Below are 22,124 nucleotides of genomic sequence, written 5' to 3'. Positions count from 1 at the left end.
CAGGTTTTTGTTGGGGGGAGGAAGGGTGGGAGTACTTCAGCTGGTTTGTGCTGAGATGCCTTTAGCTAAAAATAGGGTTATGACTGACAGGAAAGATCTGGGTCTAGTGGAGCAAGCTTAGAACATAGATGAATGGTTGCAGCCTTTGGCCTGTAGTTAGAATACTGGGGTTTTTTTCGTTTATTTTTGTTTTTTTCCAAATCAGTATGCAGGTGAAGGTTAAATATAGAATTCACTTCTAAGTATTTAGTCCAAGTGCATATATTTTCAGAACTTCCAGAGCTGAATCCAGCCTACAGCCCTGTTAAGAATACCTCATTTAAAACAATAGGTGTATACAGTATTACACCTGTACTTTATTTTTTAAAAATCTTTTAATCTTTTCCAGAAAACAATGTTTTATAGTTAATACTGGCTTATAATGCTATTTTTTTTCCCTAAGAGCAGAGAAAGTTGGCGAAATACTTACATAACATTTCAGTTTTTCATGAAATCTAACATTCTATCTGTCAAATTTGAATTTGAATATATGTGGTTTTGTGGAGCTAGGGAGTTCTCATAATGCATAGTGATAGCTGATAATCTTCTCTCTGTTCCTGGAATTGCTTCATACATCTGCTATATACTCCTTGGCCTTGGATTAGATGGAATAGAGTTACCTGTTATGGATACTTGTTACAGGGTAGTATAATAGTACCTGTTAAAGAACTTGTCAGGTCCAGAAGTCAGATGCTATAAAGGTTAGATGCCTTTTCTTCTCTTTCAGGGAGCAAGCTTTGTAGAGTATGATGCAGAATTGTCGTAAGAGAACTAATATGTAAAACAAATGTCAGGAGAAATTTAGTCAATGCTTCATATTCTTATACATTCAACCACTAATGTTAGAATTTTTCTATAATACTTAGAAATTAACAGAAGTAATTGAAGCCAAATTATTTCAGAGATACTTTTAGGCTTAAATTTTCTTTTCATCAGCCATCAGTCAACATTTTCTTTTGAATAAACAATTTAGTGGCTAATTTCCTTTTCAAGACTGTAATGCTGTTTAACTTTTATGCAAAGAGTCTAAATAGTCCTTCAGACACTTTTGGCCTTTATTTATAGCCTCTCAGTGATACATTGCTTTTCATAGTTCACCATATGATCCTCACCTTTTTCTTTAAGAAGATGACAATAAATTTAATACCTTAAGCCAGTGATTCTCACATTCACATCAGTATCACCTGGAGTACTTGCTAAACATACATTGCTGGACCCTGTCCTCGGAATTTCAGCTTCAGCAGTTTTCTAGAGTGGGGTTGAGAATGTCTAATGTGTGTCTAATAGGTTCTTGGGCTAATACTGCAGGTCCATGGTCTACACTGCCATAACATGAAAGATTGTTTGCATGTCTTGATCTGCTTAGTAGTTTTTTCCTTTTAAATTTAATCTAGCTCTGAAGATTAAACTAGCTTCTCCTGATTGGCAGTATGGGTATCTTGGATGTTTAAGAGCAAAACCATCCAAACCAAAATCTGCTCATTGTTTATTTGAAAAAACTCTATGTATTCCAACTTCAATATTGTGAATTTATTTTTGGATAACCTCTAGTTAACTGTATTTTGGGGTTTATCTCTATTTGTATATAATTAAATACTTCATGACATTACATATTTTTTAAACATTTTATTTATTTGTCAGAGGGGGAGAGAGCACAAGCAGGGGAATTGGCAGGTAGAGGGAAAAGCAGGCTCCCCGCTGAGCAAGGAGCTTGATGTGGGACTCCACCCCAGGACCCTGGGGTCCAGACCTGAGCTGAAGGCAGATGCTTAACCAACTGAGCCATGCAGATGCATTCCATGACAATATTTTTTATTAAGCCATAATTTTTTAGAATTAGCCAATAAGCTTTTTCTACCTTGAAAATTTTATGCTCTCTTCTGAAAGCCAGCAGTCTCTTTTGCCCCAAATTGTATTACTTAGTTTAAGAAAAATGTTGCTTGTCACTTTTTTCCCCCCAGCATAATCTTGAAAAAATTTTAAGTAAAAACTTAGGATCTGTATCCAGGCATGCATGGTTCTTAGCATCAAAGCAAATAACTGGGCTGAGTATTAGGTAGATAAATGGATGGGTGGGTGGGTGGGTGGGTGGATGGATGGATGGATGGATGGATGGATAGATGAAGGTCTTAGTCATCTTGGTATCCTAGGTATCTGCAACTTTAATTTTATAACAGGTTATTCTTCTGCCTGGAAACTGGTATTTCTTTAGATATCAATTGTAGGATGCACCTGAGATTTCAAATATGTTAAAATATAAGAAATTATATGACTTAAAATAGCAAATATGTAGTATTTGATCTAATTTTCTAAGACCTATAATATGTACTTAGGAATTGAGTCTATGATGGAAATTTTGTATTTATATTTTTCTTTTAGATTGTCCAGTTTATTGTTACGTTGGTTCAGAATAACCAACTTGTGAGTTTAAAACGTAAAAGGTAAGTTTTTGTTGTAAAACCGTTTATTTGACCTATTCATGAAAAACTGAACATTTTAGTGTTTAACCATGAATGGCCTACATTTCCTGAGTATATGTCTGTTGTCCCAGATGAACAGTGCTTGTTAAATTATACTCTCAGCATTTCATGAGTAGTGTTACTTTTTTCTGCGGTCAGCCTGCTAATGTTTTTCAGAGACAAGGATAGCCTAAATGGTCACCTTACAGACACATACATAGTTAATAAGAAATCCATTTTTATTCACATTAGCAATTTAATGTATCATTAGTAGGCTTCAGTGAGGGAAACTCTTAAAAGGTCGTCTGTTGAAAAAAATAAAAAATTTTCTACTTGATCTCATTGGTAAGGAATTTGAAAACCTGTATATTGACTGGCTTGTGATAATGAAAAATTTAGTAATTGCCATTGTCATAATTAAAGCTTAAGAAGGGTAGTGGACAAAAGAATAGTTGGAAGGAGAAAAAAATGTATCGTGTAAGACTAAAATTTTAGCAAAGATTCGTTATGGTTATACTTTATGCTGTGGCCTTAACTCTGCTTCCACAAACTAATTCTTATGATATCATCTATTTACTTTGTACTATGTAACTGTAGTTCATAAAGAGTGATGTGGTTTGGTCAGCAATGATATATATTCAGAGAGAATAATTTATTTATTGTATTTAACAAAAATAGTACAAAAGAATGACGAAATCAAAGCCCTAGACATAGTCATCCTCTAGTTTCTCTCTCTAAGATGTGACCATTTTTAAGAGCTTATTTTGTGTCACCACCTGAAATCTTTTATTATCGAAGTGTTTATGTTCATGTGAGGGTAAAATATTACAATCAGTTTAAATTTCTTGTATGTTTGCTTCACTGAATTTAATGTATATATGCTGATTTTCAGGCCTCTACTTCTAAACACTAATGGAGCCCAAAAGAAGAATCTGTTTCAGCATATAGTCAAAGAACCAGCTGATAATCACCATCATAAAGTAATTTTTTGTTTAAATTCTGTTTTATATTTATTCTCAAACCAGATTTTATTGCAACAGTATTTCATGCACTCACATTTGCAAAGTTCAGTGAATAATAATCTAAGTGCTCATCCTCCAGCTTTATCAAATCATGACATTTTTTATTATTTGGTTTAGATTATTTTAAGAAATAAAGCATTATAAATACCATTTATTATATGATGATATGGGAACAAACTTGTTCCCTGATTTGTTTTTTGCCTCCTCTTCAGTTTCTCCTAGATAAATCTTGAATTAGTATTTATCATCCCCATGGTCCTTTTTATATGCGTGAATTCATGAACAATATTCGGTATTACTTTGTATGTATTTAAACTTCATATGAATGATATTATTTTGCACATACCATTTTACATTTTGACTTTTTTCACTTTGGCTTTTGAGATTTATTAAACAGATTTAGTTCATCTCAACTACTACCTGATAGCAGTTGAATATTATGATAATGTAATTATGCATTTATCTATTAGTTATTTTAGGTTGTTTCCAACTTTTATTATAAATTATATAGACTAGATTTTTTAGCAATTGCAAAACATTTTTGTTTACCTTTATTTTTGTCATGGGCTGTCTGGATAATTTGTCAAACTTAAACCCACTGGCAAATCAGTTCAGTCCAGAGTATAGACTTCTTTTAATAGATGATTGTCATGGTTACATTCACATCTTAGAATTCTAAATACTGCTTCAGATTTGTTACTGAAGTACCAAGATTTTTTTTCTTAAGCAAATCAGAGTTAGCATCACGTCTTACCACTGTTTCAAAGTAAGCATACCTATCGTTTTTTTAGGATTGAAGACTCAGTGTAAATGGATGAAGATTTCTTAATCTAACTGGGATTATTTATTTTTAAGTCTTTTACATCTTTTACCTCAGATTTATCTACTGTTGAGATTTATAGATTTATTCATTATAATAATGAGACTTTAATTTGCTTTAGAGAATTGAATGGGGTTTTTTTTAGGTACCTATGATCTGAATAGATCTGTAGCTGAATAAAAAAAAATATTGCTAAAAATTCAGGCTGACATTTAACTGTGGAGTAGTTGAAAAATTTTTTTTCCTATTAAAGCATTTTAATAAGAAAGAATAAGGCATATGTCAAATAGAGTAGCTTGAGTTAAAATAATCCTCATCAGCACAGTGGCCATCTAGTTATGCTTGAAATTCCTGGTGAAGTTTTAAGACTTTTTTTTAAAAACTGTTTGGATATAAAAGTACTTTAAAATGTGAAGATCTTTCCATAGACTTATTCTGAGGCATGCCACCTTCATGATTCCTTACAGTAAAAGAAATAGTTAAATAGAATGAAGTAACACACCTCCTACCTTTGCAAATTGGTGCAAATACCAATTAGTGTGTAAGTCCCATTAGGACAGAGAACATAGCTAAATTGTTTACTTAATATTTAGTAAATAATGGGTGCCCAGTTAGCATTTTATAAATGGTATATTGTTCGGTAGTCAATATAATTACAGTTTTGTTATTTTCTCCCTGATTTTTTTAGGTTCCACACAGTAGGACTGAAGGTTTAAAGGCAAGGGAGCGGATTTCAGATGACATCATTATTTATGATGTAACTGATGATAATGCAGATGAAGAAAATATCCCAGTTATTCCAGAAACTAATGAGGATGTTATAGCTGATCCTTCCAAGTAAGGAAATTACAAAGTAAAATTTGTGAAAATATTGGTTACTTTTGTTATCAAAGAGCTTAATTCAAAACAACTTTACTCTGATAAACTACTACCAAACTCCTATTTGGATTATTAAGCTGAAAAAGCCAAATTATTTAACCAGATGTTCTCCCCTCAGCAAAAAGACTTCCAACAAAAAGTAATGAGAATTCGGATTTTTTTAAATTTTGGAGTTAAACGTCTTTAATTGATCCTTTGTCATCTCGCATCATATGATGAATCAATATTTGTGATTATGCTTCTCCCCAACTTTGGGGAGAAAATTTCCATGGGAATGAATGGACAGAATGAATTTATTGAATGCATTTGAAAATGTAATTGTTTCTTTCTCATATTGCTGATCTAGCTGTAGCCAATACCCTGATATTGTCATTGTTGAGGATGACAATGAAGATGAGTATGCACCTGTCATTCAGAGTGGAGATCAGAATGAACCAGCCAGAGAATCACTAAGTTCAGGCAGTGATGGCACCAGTCCTCTCATGTCTAGTGCTGTCCAGCTAAATGGCTCATCTAGTCTGACCACAGAAGATCCTGTCACCATGATGGATTCCATTTTAAATGATAACATCAATCTTCTGGGAAAGTAAGTGTTCATATAGATGTTATCTGAATTTATTTGCTTTCTTTGTTTACTTCACATGTTCTATTCTCTTCGAGTGATCTTCCTTTCAGATTGTGAATCCATGTAATCTTTCTTTGTTTTTTGAGTTTTGCATATGTTTTTTGAGAAGGATTTAATCATGCGGAGAGAGTCTTGAGATTTTCTTGGCAATTCCTTAGATTTCTTTAATGAGATACTTGTTTTGAATGTTCATAAATTGTGTGTGTATGCATATTTATGTTTTTATTAGGACTATGGAATAACACAATTTCTATTAAGGTACTTAATAGCATAAGAAAAGCAGAAATTAGCATTAATAAGTAATAAACATTTTATAATTTATAGTGTAGAGGAAAAAAGATACATTCAGACTATTGTTGCAGAATCTATTCTGTAAATAATAAACTTTTGTGTGTAAAGGCTGTGAGTTCTCAGTTAACTACATTTTCAGGAATCTCAAGTACTGAATAGGATCTCTTAAGATTAAGAATTTTATAATGTGGTTTTAAATGTAAAAACAAGGAAACCTAATATTTGATATTTTTTTTAAATCTTTTTTCCTTAGGGTTGAGCTGTTGGATTATCTTGACAGCATTGATTGCAGCTTAGAGGACTTCCAAGCCATGCTGTCAGGAAGACAGTTTAGCATAGATCCAGATCTCCTGGTTGATGTAGGTACTTTGAATAATCTTTGCTGTACTGGCAGTTTGTGTATTCACATATATTATTTATAAATCAGTACACCTTTTTTGTATTCTCACTGTTTTTGCATTTTCTTTTTTTTAAATGAATGATTTTTTTTATCAGAAACAATGAGCAGATGGGTTCAGGACAGTGAAGGAGGGTGATCACTACCCCTTTCTGAATAGCAGCTCAGTTAATCCTCCTGTAACAACATACCAGTTCTGTTCAACAGTACTTCTACTTCTTCTCTGGACTTGTTGCCGTATTTGTTCTGCTCTAGAATAGATTGTCACTGAATAGAAATGGGTGGAAATTTAGTAAGAGAGTTACTTAGGAAACTGCATGGAGACACTTTTTAATACTTTGGGTATTAATGTTTTCCACTCACATGAATGATATTTTAATATATTTGCTATATTTTTAAAATGTTTATGTCCTGAGTCCTAAGGTTATCTTGTTCCAGTCCCCACCACCACCTACATGAGTATCACTTCAGTGTTGTCTGGACTGTGAATCCTTATCTACCATTTCTGGCACTAACTACCTTTCTTGCTGTCTTCTCTCTTGCTCCTACCACTCCTCTCTCCCTTATGGCTTGGTCCCATCCAGATGAATGGTCCCATCTAGATGAATATTGTTCTGTCCCTGATTTCCATTTTCTGTTGTAAATCTGTTTCTGTATCCTGAAAAGGTTTGTTGCTCCTTTTTTTTTTTTTTTTTTGCATTTCTGCCTTAAAGTACAGTCTGTCACTTCAAAATATCTGTAGTCTTGCCCTTTTAAGAACTTCTCAGTGAGGATAGAGGGAATTAGTCCTTTCTTACTCTTCAGTCTTATTAATTTGCCACCTTACCAATCTGCTTCTTAGTCTTTGTCAATATCCATGATTTGATTGTTCTTTCCAAATCATCATTATGTCACAGGATAAATTTCACTTTCTTTGAAGATTTCCTTTCTGGCCTATGTTATCATCTTAAGGGAATTCAGCATCCATATTAATGACCTACTTTGTTAATAGTAATTTGTCAGCCCTTCTTGATTCTGTCAGTCTTTGTCCCCATCCTGAATACAGGGACCTTTTAGAATATCTGTCCCTTAGGTTATATAAGAAGGAAACAAAATTCCGTAATTCTGACCTTCTACAAAGCCTTGCAGTCTTCTAGGTTATTTTAATTTAACCTTGGAATGTTTATCATACTTGTCTGTCTTCAAGACCTCATCTCGCCAACTCGTCCCTGTTCTCACAGAGGATAATCACAATGCTCTTGTTCTCTCATAAGTTGGGAAATCTCATTTTTCTTTTCTTAGAGGAAGTGCTTGCTTTCTCTTTAAAGCTTATTTGTACACCTGCCCTGTGCCTCTCTGTTTTTCTATCTCTGTCCTTGATTTTTCCCATCTTGCTTCAGTGGGTACAGATCTCGTTCTTAAACATTTTGATGTGTGGCTCTGCTCATTTACCGTTTTGCCTCTCTAATTCTTTAACTACAAAACATTAGAAATGAGTGGCTTTATTTGTTACTTCTTTTTTACTCTATTTGAAACCCTGCATTATCTTGCTTATTCACTTGAAGCCTGTGCTGCCTTGGTTTATCCATACTGAGTAGGCTCCAGGTTTGTTTGTTTGTTTGTTTTTAATTCAGGCCATTGGGCTAGTAGGTGGGTTTCATTTGGCTCATGTCACTTACTGGCAAGCTATTTAACCTTGGAAAAGTTCACCTCTTTTGCCCAGTTTCCCCATTTGTTAATTGTGGCTGATGCCTAACTTGAAGGGCTCTTTTGGGCATTAGAAATAATTAGTGCTGTTCATATTAATACTGGTTATTTTTGACACTGAGACTTCTCTTGATTTTAGAGTCACTGGACTTCGTTTATCTGTCTTCCTAACTATTCTTTGTTTACTCTACTTTGTTTACTCTTTCTTTTTCTTATTGTTCTCTACCTGTGTGTAATCCCCAAAGTACCCATTATTTTGTCTTTTTGTTTGTTCTAGGTCTTTTCTTTTTCTATCCTTCCTTTATGAAGGTATTTGGCTTATAGGATTACTCTCAAATTTATATCTCTAGCTCTTAATCTTTTTTTAAAGCAAACTTTGCTTGAATTTTGATGCCATCATTAGTTAAGATCTTGCCTTAGATTTTTGTGTTTAGTGCCAAACTTCTCTTTGTTCTCTAAATGAGCTATGTTTCTCAGCTTTCTTATTTTCTGTAGTGATATCAGACTTCTCTTTACTCACCCAGAATAGTAATCACTGAGTCATTTTGGTTTCCTTATCTTTATCTCATTGTTCAGGTCCTGTGTATTTTCAAAAATAGCACTCACAGATAATCCCTACTTTCTGATGCCTCTCTCATCTAAGATCTTCATTATTTCATCGAATTATGCTGAATGTAAAAATTACCCATTGGTTGCCTTGTTCTCTGAGATGGCAAAGATGGTAAGGACATGAATAGGTGTGCTGAGTTCATGGGTTCTATGCAGAGTTCAGTTCTTAGTGACTGTGAGTCAGCAGGAGAGGCTTGGCTGTAGGATTCAACCAACTATGTCAGCTCCTTATGTACAATCTACTGTTTTCTGCTTCACACTCAGCATCTGCTGGGAATACACGAAAGTGTCCCTGATTTGGTGGGTGGCATTGAGTGGGGCAAAGAAAGAGTGAGGAGCTTATACTCTATAGATGCCACTTTCAGTAGGGACAAAATCTGGTCAGGTCTCAGAGGCAGTGACAAGCTGAACTTGGCAGAGATTGGTGGTCATGTAAAGTATCTACTCTTAAGGATCTGATTCTCTTCCTTTACATGGATCAGTAGGTAGTATGAAAGGAAGGAAAGTTAACCAAAGAAAAGAACTAGGGATATTTTTAAGGCTATCATGAAAGTGGAACTTTTTTTTTTTGAAAATGGAACTTTAAGGAAGAGGAATCAATCTCTAGAGACTGTGGAGGAGGGATCTATCTGCATTTCGTTCTGTCATGTGAACCATTTGGTGTGTTCATTCTCTTAAAATGCTTTAATCACTATAGTTCCTTGCTCAGGCCTTTTCCAAGGCTCTTACTGCTGAAGAATGTGGCCTTATGCTCTGACGGACCTTGCTTTACTTCTTGAACTTTACACATACAACCTACTATTCAACTCAGAAAGTTTTATGTTATTTAGACTGGTCATCTTATCTACTGCTAGAATTTACCCACCCTCACTCCCAACCATTCCTTCTTTATTATTGTTAATGTTATGATTTATTTTTCTCTCCACTTTCTACAAGTCCTAACCATTCTTCAGGGCCTGATATGTGTTGGATAGCTTCATCAAGACTTTGTTTCATCTTGCATGTGCCTGTGTGCGTGTGTGTGTACACACACACACACAGAGACATGCATGATTTTCTCCTTTCTCTCAGTACTTTTAATCTCCACCATCCATTAGTATTATAATATTGGATTGTATCTGATTGTATGTTGCTATTTGATTTTGTTCTTGTCTTTCAGATTGTAAGCTCCTAGAGAGCAGGAATAGTGTCTTCATCTTGTATTCTTCATGATGTCAGTTGATGTCGGTTATTTTTTAGATGCTCAGTAAATCCTTGTGGAATGAACAACTGAAGTTTATGACTTAAAAGTTATGTCTGTAAACTGGCTGGACTGAGAGGCATGCAGTAAGCAGTGGTCTTAGCATTTACGTCTTCTGTTGCTAGGTGAGGTGAAAAAAAGCAGCAAGAAGGTATACTATTTGGTCAGAGGGCTTTGTTTGAGGTGTAATTTAGGAGCCACCATCACAGAGCAGGTTCTGTAAATTTCTCACGTATTTAGCAGGTAGTCAGTGAAGGCTTACTGTCAGGGCAAGGAACTCAGCCCTGGATGCCACTTAAAACCAAAGGCATTTAGAGAGAAAATAAGGAAATGAGAAGTTGGGCAAACCACTATTTGTCTTAAGTGATTTGCCCCACTGTTTTATGGAGAAATTCTTAAAACATCTGATGCATGGGCTAGCTTGCTCTGCTTTTGTGTTTTTCTTTCTGCTTTCCTGCTTTTCTCTTTCAAACTGTTATACTGTATGAAAACTTCCTAGTGCAGGAGCTACATCTCTTTACCCAACATGGCTGTATAAAAATTTTGAACACGCAGTTAATTCTTTTTTAATATTTTTTAAACTTATCATCTTTCTTGTTTGGTCTTTCAGCTTTTCACTAGTTCTGTGCAGATGAATCCCACAGATTACATCAATAATACAAAAGTAAGTTTTAATTCATGTTGCTCAGGACCCATAGCTGTAAGAATCTGAAAAAATGCCCTAGTAAGTAGAGAGCAGTATCACTCCCAGTTACAAAAAACATTTTGTATTTTACCTTATATGTGTGATCAAGACAGTAAAATTCTAGCTGAAAAAAAAGCTTTTGGTTATGGGGTGAGTCATTGCCCAATTCTGTAGGTACCTGTGTGATTAACAGTATGAAATGAGCCCTCAAATGCTGGGAAATCAACTGACTTAAACTTGGCATGTTCAGGTATATCACTGAAACAAATTATTAAAATATTTTTTCATGTTTTATGTGCTTAAGTTTACATTCATATTCTTTCTATGAACAGTGTCTCAGCATTTTTTATTGAAAATCCACTGGTACCCATATTCTTAAATAGTTCCTTCATTTTATTAGCATGCAGTAAAAGCTCAGGGATTTGAACTAAGTTTTTACTAACTGTAGGTACAGTAGGTTGAAACAATGAAGTACGGATTTTGGACAGGTTTTTTTTCTTTTTTTTAAAGTAATGTTTTTGTTATTTTGCTAGTCCATTTGGGATTAGCAAATGTTGAAATTCTTTAGAACTGGTTTTTAATGAGTAATAAGGACAATTTGCAGTTGTTAAGAGCAAATGATTAGAGTCATTCTGTTAGTTTGTATATTGCTTATACAATAGGCAGATTTTTAAATGTTTTTAAAATAGATTAGGTGTATACTCCATTTGTCTTGCATTTATACCATACTGTTCAGTCCCATTTTTTTATCAAATGCAAAGTCCTCTGATATTTGTACAGGTTTTAGATTAGTGAACTTAAAGTTTTACTTGTTTTTTGTTCTTTGTTGTCTAAAAATGAACACTTAGATATAAGTAATTAGAGTAAGAATGTAGAATTTTTCTAATGTCATGACCAGTTCTTGTACATACTCAAAGTTACAGGCTGTGTAACTTAGAGTTGAAAGAATTTGTGAATTTTTGAACTAAAAAGTTGATTATACATTGAATATTTGGATAATTTTTATCAGGGGTTAGCATACTTTTTATAAAAAGGCCAGTTGGTAGATAACTTTTTTTTGTAGGCCATATGTTCTCTGTCACAACTACTTAACACTAATTGTAGTGTGACAGCAGCCATAGACAATACATAAAAGAATGAGTGTGGCTGTGCTTCCATAAAATTTTATTTACCAAAACAGGCAGCATGCTGAATTTTGCCTCGATTTATATTTTAAGTTTCTGCTGATTACCTCAACACCCTGGGTTTTAGTAAATACGGTATTATTAAATGTTAGGTCTTAAGGTGAATGAACCCATATCATGCATTCATTTAGTCAATGTGCTGAACTGTTTGTTTATTGCTATACATTGAGTCATTCTTTATTCTTGGATTATCCTATTTATCGCAAAACCAATATCTTAATTACAGTTCTCAGGAATAGCAGTTAAACAGCAAATTGCATATTGTTCTAAAGTGCTATAGAGAAATTAGAGAATGACTTTTCATTATAGTTCTAAAATCTAGATTAATGTTTTCAAATAACTGGCACATCAGCTGTCATTCCCTTGCTCATGACGAGTATTGTATTAACATAGATCACAACACTCTTTTTCTGATATTATCAGGATACTTATACGCTTCAGTAGAGCCATCTAAGTGGCCATTACTAACAAATAAGAATTTGCATGGGAGATGAATTCCTTTTGTCATCCTGGTTCTCACATGTTTTAGAATAACTGGCATCCTTGGAAACTACCTATTTTAAAAAGTAAAAGATAATGATGGTATTCTTTCCTTAATGTTTGTTTATTGCGATTGCTAAATCCGAAACATATTTATGTACATTTTTGGGAAGTTTTAATTTATTATATCTTGAGGTCATTATTTCTGAATCTGGAAACTTGTACTGCATCATTTTATGATGATTATCGGCAATTTTAGGAATTAGTATATTTTCTATACCCTATATACTTAGTGAGCATGTAGGTGTCTGGGACTTAACAGCTATTTAGGAAAAATTGTGAACCTCAGCCCCTCAGTTTGAACATCATTGAAAAGAGCACCGAAGAACTAAACAACATTAAAGGTTTAGTCCCCTTTACAGTCAGATGTGAGGAGAGAAGACAGTGGTTGAAAGAAGCAATTTAAGTGACAGAAAAGAACTGAAAGAATCTCAGAAGGAGAATGAAGAAACTTCACCTCAACTTTGAGGCTTCCAAATACAGAAATAATAGTTTTAAGGATAATCACCATGTCATCCTGAGCTACTCTAAATATGTTCACTTACGCTAAATATTCTGTTTGTGAGTGAAATGAGTGATACACATTTTTAATCAAAACTGTTTGAGTTTGATTGTCCTAAAGAATTATCTCTTAGTTTGAAACCAGCCATCTTTGATTCGTTCCCGTCTTTTACCTCTGACAAATTCTGTCTGTTCTTTTGAAATGTCCCCTCTTTTCATACTTAACTGTCATCCTAGTTCAGGTTCTTTGTTTCATCCACTTGATGACAGCAATAATTTTCTTAACCGGTCTTAACCAGTCTTACCTATTCAGATCTCTTTCTCTCTCTAGTTCTTCTTTCCCGGTGTTCCCTTTTCCCCTGTATTTCAGATAATACACCAATATTCACATACCGTACCAGCTTTTTAAAATTTTTTTGCTATTTTTAGGAATATATAAAATGTGAAACAAGTATTTTTTATATTATTTTTTCTCTTTTAGTCTGAAAATAAAGGATTAGAAACTACCAAGAACAATGTAGTTCAGCCAGTTTCAGAAGAGGGAAGAAAATCTAAACCCAAAACAGGTACGTATAAATGTGGTATTAATTTTTACAGACTTTTAAAATTAAGAGTCATACATAGAAACTAATGTGAGCCAAGGAAAGTCTTTGCCATACTTAGCAGTTGAACACAGAATGTACTGTTCTCAGTTCTATGCATAATGTATCAAGGTTTCAGCTTATAGAAAAAATTAAATTGGTGAGGTACTAGTTCTTTAAGTCATTTTTTTTTTTTAATTTAACTGTAGGAGAACTGAAAGAACTCTCAATTGTTGAATGAAAGACTTTTCTGACTAGTACATTTTAAAATTTACTAACACGAAGTATCATATTTCTTATTTGGGTGTATAAGGGTAGTGATTGCATATATGCACGGCTGTTTCCATTTTTTCCACCTTCAGCTTGAACTCTGTATAAGCTGGTGATAAAAGAGCATTTTTCTAATCTTTATTATAGATAAGCAGCTTATCCAGTACACTGCCTTTCCACTTCTTGCATTCCTCGATGGGAACCCTGCTTCTACTGTTGAACAGGGGAGTACAGCATCATCAGAAGTTATGTCCTCAGTAGATAAACCCATAGAAGTTGATGAGCTTCTGGATAGCAGCCTAGATCCAGAGCCAACCCAGAGTAAGCTTGTTCGCCTGGAGCCATTGACTGAAGCCGAAGCTAGTGAAGCCACACTGTTTTATTTATGTGAACTTGCTCCTGCACCTCTGGATAGTGATATGCCACTTTTAGATAGCTAAATCCCCAGGAAGTGGACTCTACATGTATATATTCATCAAAATGATGAACTATTTATTTTAAAGTATCATTTGGTACTTTTTTTTGTAAATTGCTTTGTTTTGTTTAATCAGATACTGTGGAATCAAAAGCACCTTTTGCTTTTCTCACTTACACACTCTGGCAAAGCTTTCAGATGTTACTCAGCTACATAGGTACACAAGATTTAATGCACATTGTTGGCATATCTTTAAGTTGGATTCAAATGGCCATTTTTCTCCAGTTGTAGTAACTTGGATTTCTTTTTTTACGTATATGCCCATTAACCCCAGTTAAACTTTTGTTTGTTTTACTTGTTTGATGCTGTCTGTTTGCATTGAGTGTAAGTCACTAGAACTAATGGTAGAACTCTTAAACCTTTGTCTGTTCCAGTTACTTTTATTAAATATTTTTCACTTGGCTTATTTTTAAAACTGGGAACATAAAGTGCCTGTATCTTGTAAAACTTCATTTGTCTCTCTTGTTCAGAGAAGTTCATTCATGTTCAAAGGAAAGGCAAAGTAAACATGAGTGCTTGCTGTCAGAAATGGCTCCAGCTCCATATATATAAAAAGAAGGGGGATGGGATGGCATCAACCCCATCCATCTCGTTGGACTAGTTTTAAGTAAAAGTTTTCTGATTTGTTTGTGTTTTTTCGAACCATACTATTTAGTAAAATAAATATAATGAATGTTGCGTACTAATGTCTGTTACGTGTCTTCTTTAGAGGTGACACCCACATGTAAAATTTTTTCCTTTTTATAGGAAGTAGATTTAAATTGTAAACTGTCTGTTGTCCATTTTTGATTCACACCAAGATCTTTGTGCCTCATCTCAAGAGTTAGACTGTGTATTACAACAACGAAGGAATATAAGGTCTCTAAACTTAATGTGTTTTAAAGTTCTTCTGTGTTAAAAATTATACTGGCTTGCTGCCGATATTTCTAATAAAGAACTAAGAGAAGTATGCCTCTCATTGTTCCAGATGAGGTAAGAACATGATCACTGGATGCCACCCAAAGGCCAGTAATTTTTTTTTTTTTTTTAAAGATTCTATTTATTTGACAAGAGATCACAAGTAGGCAGAGAGAGAGGGAAGCAGGCTTCGTGCTCAGCAGAGAGCCCGATATGGGGCTGGATCCCAGGACCCTGGGATCATGGCCTGAGCTGAAGGCAGAGGCTTTAACCCACTGAGACACCCAGGCGCCCCAAGGCCTGTAATTTTTGTCCCTAGAGATGGAACAGTAACACTTTCTCCCTTTGGAACAGGCTTATAGAGCTTAATACAAGGCGGGCACCACGTTTATCAAGTTGAATTCTACCTTCAGGCAGAGCCTCGAAGCAGAGCAGTTTATATCTGAATATTTTATAGGGCTATTTACTGAAGAATCACAAATGTGGCCCTCCACGTGGCCATATTCTGTCAATATCCTGGAATTTCTATTACTATAATGTAAAAATTCAAAATAAAGCCTAGCACAGAGAGATAGGAAACCCTTCCTTAGCAGATCTTTAAACATTTGGCTCTGACAATGGCATCCTGGTGAACTAATTCAAGTCCCCAGAAGTTAGTTTCTGCATAAGCTGTAGAGGTCACTGGCTTAGAGGTTGTTAAAGTGAGAACAAGAATTTAGAGCCTGAGAGACAGAACTTAAGAGAATTTTCTTTTTCCCTTCTCTTCTTCAGTGTGGAATATGATTAAGTTTCTTCTCTTGGGGACATTTTGGAGCTTTAGAAATATTCTAAAAATCTTGAAAAATATGTTCCAGTACTTTGTTTGAGTTGAAATTAAAATTTTTCACCTTTAGTTGGAAGGAATTTAGGGTATTGATAATACTACCACTTAAAAATGTAACTTACAGTTTAAAAAGTTACATGCTTTTTAAAATGTATCTAAAGGAATCTAAATACTGCGCTAATTTGATAACCATCATCATCCATTCCACTTCTCCCAAAGAATTTTATCCTACTTTTATTATGTGTGAAAGTCCTACATTGAAGATAGTGTCATACTTCTCTGCAACTAAATTGGAAATTGTTTACTATTATCTTAAGATTCTAAGCATTATAAAGAAATTTGTGTCCAGTTATACACAGTTCATCAAAACAGTATGATTATCCAAACCATTTTCTCTATCATGGAGTTAGATTATTTCTACTTCATAAACAGGGTGGCTGTGTAACTGGATTCTGATAAATAAATCAGAAGTGATGTACAGAACTTCCAGGTCTGGTTTGTGAAAACCTCCCCTCTGCAATCCTCCTTGCTCTTTTACTCCTCCACTAGCCTGATGCAGAGGAGTATATGGCTTCAGAGTATACATTCAAGAAGGAAGAAATTTGGCTTCCTGAATCACTGCTTAGAAGAGAGGCACCCATCAATCTTGGACACCTATTGTAGACTTCAGGTGAGTGGAGAACAAACTATTATGTTCTGCCTTCGGGTTTTTTTTGGGGTGGGGGGATTGATCTTAGTGTTCACTAATACTCAAATTTTGGCAAACATTAAACAGTAAAATTGTATGAGAAATAACATTTTTAGTGGCCTGAACAGGTCTTGATTGGGGGGAAGGAGTACTTCCCCAATTTTTTTGTATCTGAAGCTGAAGATTATCAGTGTAAGCATCATCAGTTTCATTCCTTTTTGTTTTTGTAAGTGTACAACTCTTAAAAACTTTGTAATACAAAAAAGTGTATGATGGAAGGAATTTGGTATAGCACTATCAGTCCTTTTAACTCCTTCATAACTATATGCTAGAACTATTGTATTTTTTAATGAGTTACCCACTGGTGACTTAATTAGATCATCTTTCAATTTCATCAACAGCAAAAAAACCCAGAAACTACCTGAATTGCAAAAGTATTCTGCCCCCAGTGTCATTCTTTCTCACCAGTATTTAAAAAATTTTGTCTTTATTGGGTGTTTGAGAGTTTATCCAGTGCCTTAGTAATGCCTTAGATTCAGAATGCCTAAGAGATACATCTTTGTTAAATGTGGAAAGTGATTGTTAAGAGAGGGATGATGCCCTGATGTTCTTAAGGCATCTTTTCAGGCAGATCCAAGTTCAGGAAGGAGTGATAAGGAAATTGAAGATCTGGACACTGATCTCTAATACCTCTTGCTTACCAGAGGAAGTCTCTGTACTGTCTGGAAAACAAGTACCACAGTATGAAGACCATTAATTTCAAGAGTGCCCCCTATCTTCATCCTCATTATAACTTTCTTTCATTTAAGGGGGGTGGTTGTAAGTATCGGCATCAGAAATCACGTAGAACAGAGCTGAATGTTCTTTGAGTGTGTCACCTTGTTTTTCATAGGGATGGTATCCTCAAGTGATGAGGCTTAAATTGACAATAGTCTGCAGACTGGGAAGATGATGAAATGATATTTGTTGTGATAAACATGTTACATTTAAGAATTAGAGCCTAAATGTTCATTTCAAGCACACATGAAATATTTTTTGAGAATTGGTTGCATATTAGGCCATAAAGCAAATCAGAAAATCTCATGGAATTGGTATCAAACAGACTAACTATAATACAAATAAATCAGACCATTACAGTTACAAGGAGTATTGGCATGGTATTTTGTGGAGTGACCTTCATTTGGGTTTACTGTTTTCCCATGATTATAGGAGTTAATGGGTTTGGGGTAGAAAGACCACAGGGGTGAAGTGCCGTTTTTATCATTTATCAAAGTATCTTACTATTTTTTTCTCTGGAGAACCCTAATACACTTAAAAAAAAAAAAAAAGAAACAAAAAGCTCTCTTTATCTTACATCTTAGAACATAGAAAATCAAGGGTGTAAGAATGGAGAATCTGCCAGTAAATGGGGATGCTTTTAGAGCTGTTACACGGCAGTACTAAAAGTGTGCTGGGCTGGCCAAGTAGTGACAAGTTGAAAAACATGTTAGGTCTTTTAAAAATTGGTAAATTGAAGCTAATCAAAACTAAGCACTTTTGCTCTGCAAAAGACCCTGTTCAGATGGAAGAACAAAGATACAGACTAGGAGAAAATATTTGTAAACTACGTACTATCTGATACAGGATGTATATCTAGAATATATTAACTCAAAATTCAACAAATTGTAACAATAAACCATCCAATTACAAAATTGCCAAAAGGCATGAATAGACATTTTACTGAGGACCTACAGATGGCAAATAAGCATATGAAGAGATACTCAACACCATTAGCAATTTGGGAAAGGCAAATTAAAACTACAATGAGATAACACAATATTTCTATCAGAATGGCTAAAATTAGTGATAACCAAATGCGGGCAAGGATGCAAAGTTTCATTTATCAATGGTGTGAACACGTCAGAAGACGGCAGTTTCTTGTAGAACTGATCATTTAACCTGCCCTCAAGGATTCTTCTAATTACGGGTTCCAAAGAACCACTGATCTTTATTTTCATCATTGAAAGAGTAGTATAGGGGCGCCTGGGTGGCCCAGTGGGTTAAAACCTCTGCTTTCGGCTCAGGTCATGATCCCAGAGTCCTGGGATCGAGCCCCGCATCAGGCTCTCTGCTTAACGGGGAGTCTGCTCCCTCCCCCCTCTCTCTGCCTGCCTCTCTGCCTACTTGTGATCTGTCAAATAAATAAATAAAATCTTTAAAAAATATATTACAAATGAAATGATACTCTATGTAATCTTTTGGGATTGGCTTTTTAATACAGTAGCGTACTTCCTTGGAGATCCAGTCAAGTTGTTTTGTGTACCAAGAGTTTATACCTCTATTTATTGTTTAGTAGGTTCATGGTATAGATGTAGGACTGTGTGTTTAAACATTTCATTTAAACACAGTTGAAGAACTTTTGGTTTGTTTCCAGTTTGGGCTACTGCAAATAAAGCAATAAATATTCCTATATAGGTTTTGTTTTAACATTAAGATTTTTCTGAGTAAAATGCCCAAGGCTTCATAGATACTATCTTGCTTATAATATTGGAGAAATCATGCCATTTTAAATGAATTACTGAATAAAATATACCAAGCCTTAGTAACATACGTAATAGAGTACTTCATTTCTGTTTGTTGTTGTTAAGGAACTTTTTTATATCCTCTTGTGTCAGAAAGCATCCATTTACAACTTAGGAAAAAATGCCTTTGGACACAGGTTAAAATTATTCTCCAAACTAAACTGGCCCATCTATTAAAGGTTCTTTAGGAGAACATGACTTGAATTACCTGAGATCCAATTTCATGGGTTATTTACAGAAGACCAAAACGGTGTAACTATCACCTTTAAAATAATACAGGTTTTCAGCAAATGCAGTGGACAGTAAACCCTGTTTCGGGTTCCTTTATACCGAAGAGAAAAAGTAGGTCTGAGTATATATAGTGACCTAAATTTGAGTTGCTAAAGAATTAGTACACCACACATTCTCTGAATTCATTTATTTAGAGATAGAATACAGCCATTCAAAATGATGGAACACAATATCAACACACAGAATAAAGTTGGGGAATTAAGTTGAATTGTTATCTTTCATTTACATTAATAAATACCTTAAAAGAAGCAAATATAGATTTTAAGATTATGACACTAGTTAAACATACACAAGTAACTAAGTTTCTAAGTTAACTGTCATACTGCTTGATTTTCAGGTTGAAAGACTATAATAAACTATATATTTCAATTAAATGGCAGCAAATACAAAAGCATTTTAAACATCTTCTGAACCTATGGTATAGTATACTATAAGCAGTTTATATTCTATAGCATTCCATCATTCTCCTGGCCTCGTTTTATGGGTAGAAGGCAAGCTGGACACCAGCAAATCACATAACGAATTCACCACCACTAATGAGGTGTGTAATCTATTACGCATGTATTTTGAATAGAAGTTGTTTTTCAATGCCAAAGAAATGCCAGCTGTTTTTGGGAAACTTGGGATTTCCTAGCCTGGTCACTGATCAGTTATCTGAGCTTCAGTTTTCTTCATTTCTAAAACAAAGGCTTGGACTAGATTTTATCTAATTATCTCCTGAGGCTTAGTCTATACTACAGTAATGTCCTGTCAAAAGTTTACTTACTACCTTCGATTTTAATGAACTTTCAAAGTACACCTTCTAACCCACGATTACCTTTTTCAAAAGCTTTGTCTAAATCCTTCAGAGTTCCTAACATCTCCATTGAACTTATACTTTTGCTTATGTTATAATGACTAAAACAAAGTTGGTATGTTGATATGAAAGGCCATCCCTACCCAGGGAAGATTACAACCTAACTGGGTATTCAAATTAGTAACCCACTATCCCCAATCTTTCTATGAAGCCTGTCTCTTAATCTCCATCATAATTTACACTATTGTCCATCAAACACTCCCTACCTGTTTAAGTTCCTTATCTTCACATCAGGGGAAAAACCTGAAAAGATTTTTCAAACAACCGGCATTTAAGTCACTTATTTATACAATTTTACAATAGCCACCTTCTTTGCAGTCTCTTGTAGAGCAAGGCATCAAATATTTCAAAAGGCAGCCATACATTTCCTTTTATACTTTCTAAAACAGCTTAGGGACTAGCACAATTTAAAAATCAAACTGTCAAGAAGCAGTTTTGTTTTTACTCTTAATTTCACAGGCACAGAACTAAGGATAAACCTAACAACGTCCACTTTTCACCACCAGACTCCTATCTCTCTCCCTTTGTAATTCATTCTAACACACTTATCAATGTGCATGGCAAAAATACAATGATAAAATGACAAGCAATAAAATCTAGTTCATGCCAGACCACTGGAGAAGTTACATGGGAAGCACACACATACACAACTTTACAAAAGTTTGGAATACTGTTAATCTCAAACAAGCAATGACCAAAGTGGGACTTTCATGCCAGAAGTCCTGTTCAATCAAAATCACGATTTGTAAGAACAAGTGGTGCCACTAGTGTCCAAACATACAACACAATGCCAATCCAACTAGAAGAGATTTTCACCCATACCGCTGTCCACTGACTCTTCATCTCACGAGAAGGCTCATACCTAAAATTTAAGAAAAAAATAAAAGGGAAAGAGAGATTCAGCCATCACGCTACTTAACTTTACTTCGAGGTATTCTTTGTATAGTTTGTGGTAACAGATACACAATTGTTGAGCTAATCTGTTGCTCTGCTTGTCATACTACTTTAGCAACTAATGTGAAGGTAAAAATTAAGAATTTCTTTTAAAGGAGTAAAGGACATTGGCCTTCTGAAGTAGCTCTTTTACTAATACTCGGGTTCTTTATGTACAGGTCCCCACTTTCTGTACGTTTGTTAGGCCACTTTGCTTTTACAAAAAACCTGTATGAGTAAAGTAAATGGCTTTTTTATTAAAAGCAAAATTTCTCTTTGTGTTTCTTTCAGTCAGCAAAAGCAGGTACTAGCATAAGCCTTTAATAAAAATGAAGTAGCATAATGCAAACTGTAAAAAGTAGGGGGAATCCTGTACTTCTGGCTTAGCAGTCATAAGACAACAGGGAAATGGACTGTGATGCCTGGTTAATAAGTAAGATATTGTTATAAAAGATTTATGAATTCTAGGGCCACCTGGATGGCTCAGTCAGTTAAGCATCTGCCTTCTGCTCTGGTCATGATCCTGGAGTTCTGGGATCGAGTCCCACATCAGGCTCCTTGCTCAGAGGGAAGCCAAGCCTGCCCCCTGGCTTGTGCTCTCTCTTTCCCTGATAACTAACTAACTAACATATCAATCCTATCCTGTATAAAAAAAGTGTCATCTATTCCAAGCGTATATTGGAACCACTCTCTCACCTTCAGCCTTTTCAGAGTTAAGAGATTCATAAGGAAATACATTCCAAATTTAGCTGGTTTTTGTACAAATGAAACA

At 34.8% G+C, this 22,124-nt stretch overlaps 2 protein-coding genes across 7 annotated transcripts in view; one reads left to right on the top strand and one right to left on the bottom strand.

Moving 5' to 3' along the window:
- Positions 1–22,124, top strand: part of HSF2 (heat shock transcription factor 2) — a 41,019-nt gene that overhangs the window by 17,966 nt on the left and 929 nt on the right. The window contains exons 6-14 of one of the 6 annotated variants that reach the window (XR_014311532.1): positions 2,419–2,480; positions 3,391–3,478; positions 5,029–5,177; positions 5,566–5,805; positions 6,389–6,494; positions 10,678–10,731; positions 13,459–13,543; positions 16,573–16,693; positions 17,416–20,971. Coding sequence is in view for 3 of the 6 variants with exons in the window: in XM_082729946.1 (XP_082586072.1) it covers positions 2,419–2,480; positions 3,391–3,478; positions 5,029–5,177; positions 5,566–5,805; positions 6,389–6,494; positions 10,678–10,731; positions 13,459–13,543; positions 13,976–14,268 (1,077 nt within the window). In the remaining 3 variants the exon portion in view is untranslated. Of the gene's footprint in view, positions 1–2,418; positions 2,481–3,390; positions 3,479–5,028; positions 5,178–5,565; positions 5,806–6,388; positions 6,495–10,677; positions 10,732–13,458; positions 13,544–13,975; positions 14,986–16,572; positions 20,972–22,124 lie in introns of those variants that run through there. The other 5 variants (XR_014311533.1, XR_014311531.1, XM_082729948.1 and 2 more) reach the window with 5 other exon arrangements.
- The window catches only part of SERINC1 (serine incorporator 1), a 30,312-nt gene continuing 27,863 nt past the window's right edge, over positions 19,676–22,124 (bottom strand). The window contains exon 10 of the mRNA XM_082729982.1: positions 19,676–21,281. Coding sequence (XP_082586108.1) covers positions 21,146–21,281 — 136 coding nt within the window. The 3' untranslated portion in view covers positions 19,676–21,145. The remainder of the gene's footprint in view (positions 21,282–22,124) is intronic.

Source organism: Mustela nivalis, assembly GCF_964662115.1.
Source record: "Mustela nivalis genome assembly, chromosome: 5".
NCBI classification, from domain to species: Eukaryota; Metazoa; Chordata; class Mammalia; order Carnivora; family Mustelidae; genus Mustela; species Mustela nivalis.
This window is presented reverse-complemented; position numbering and strand designations above follow the sequence as displayed.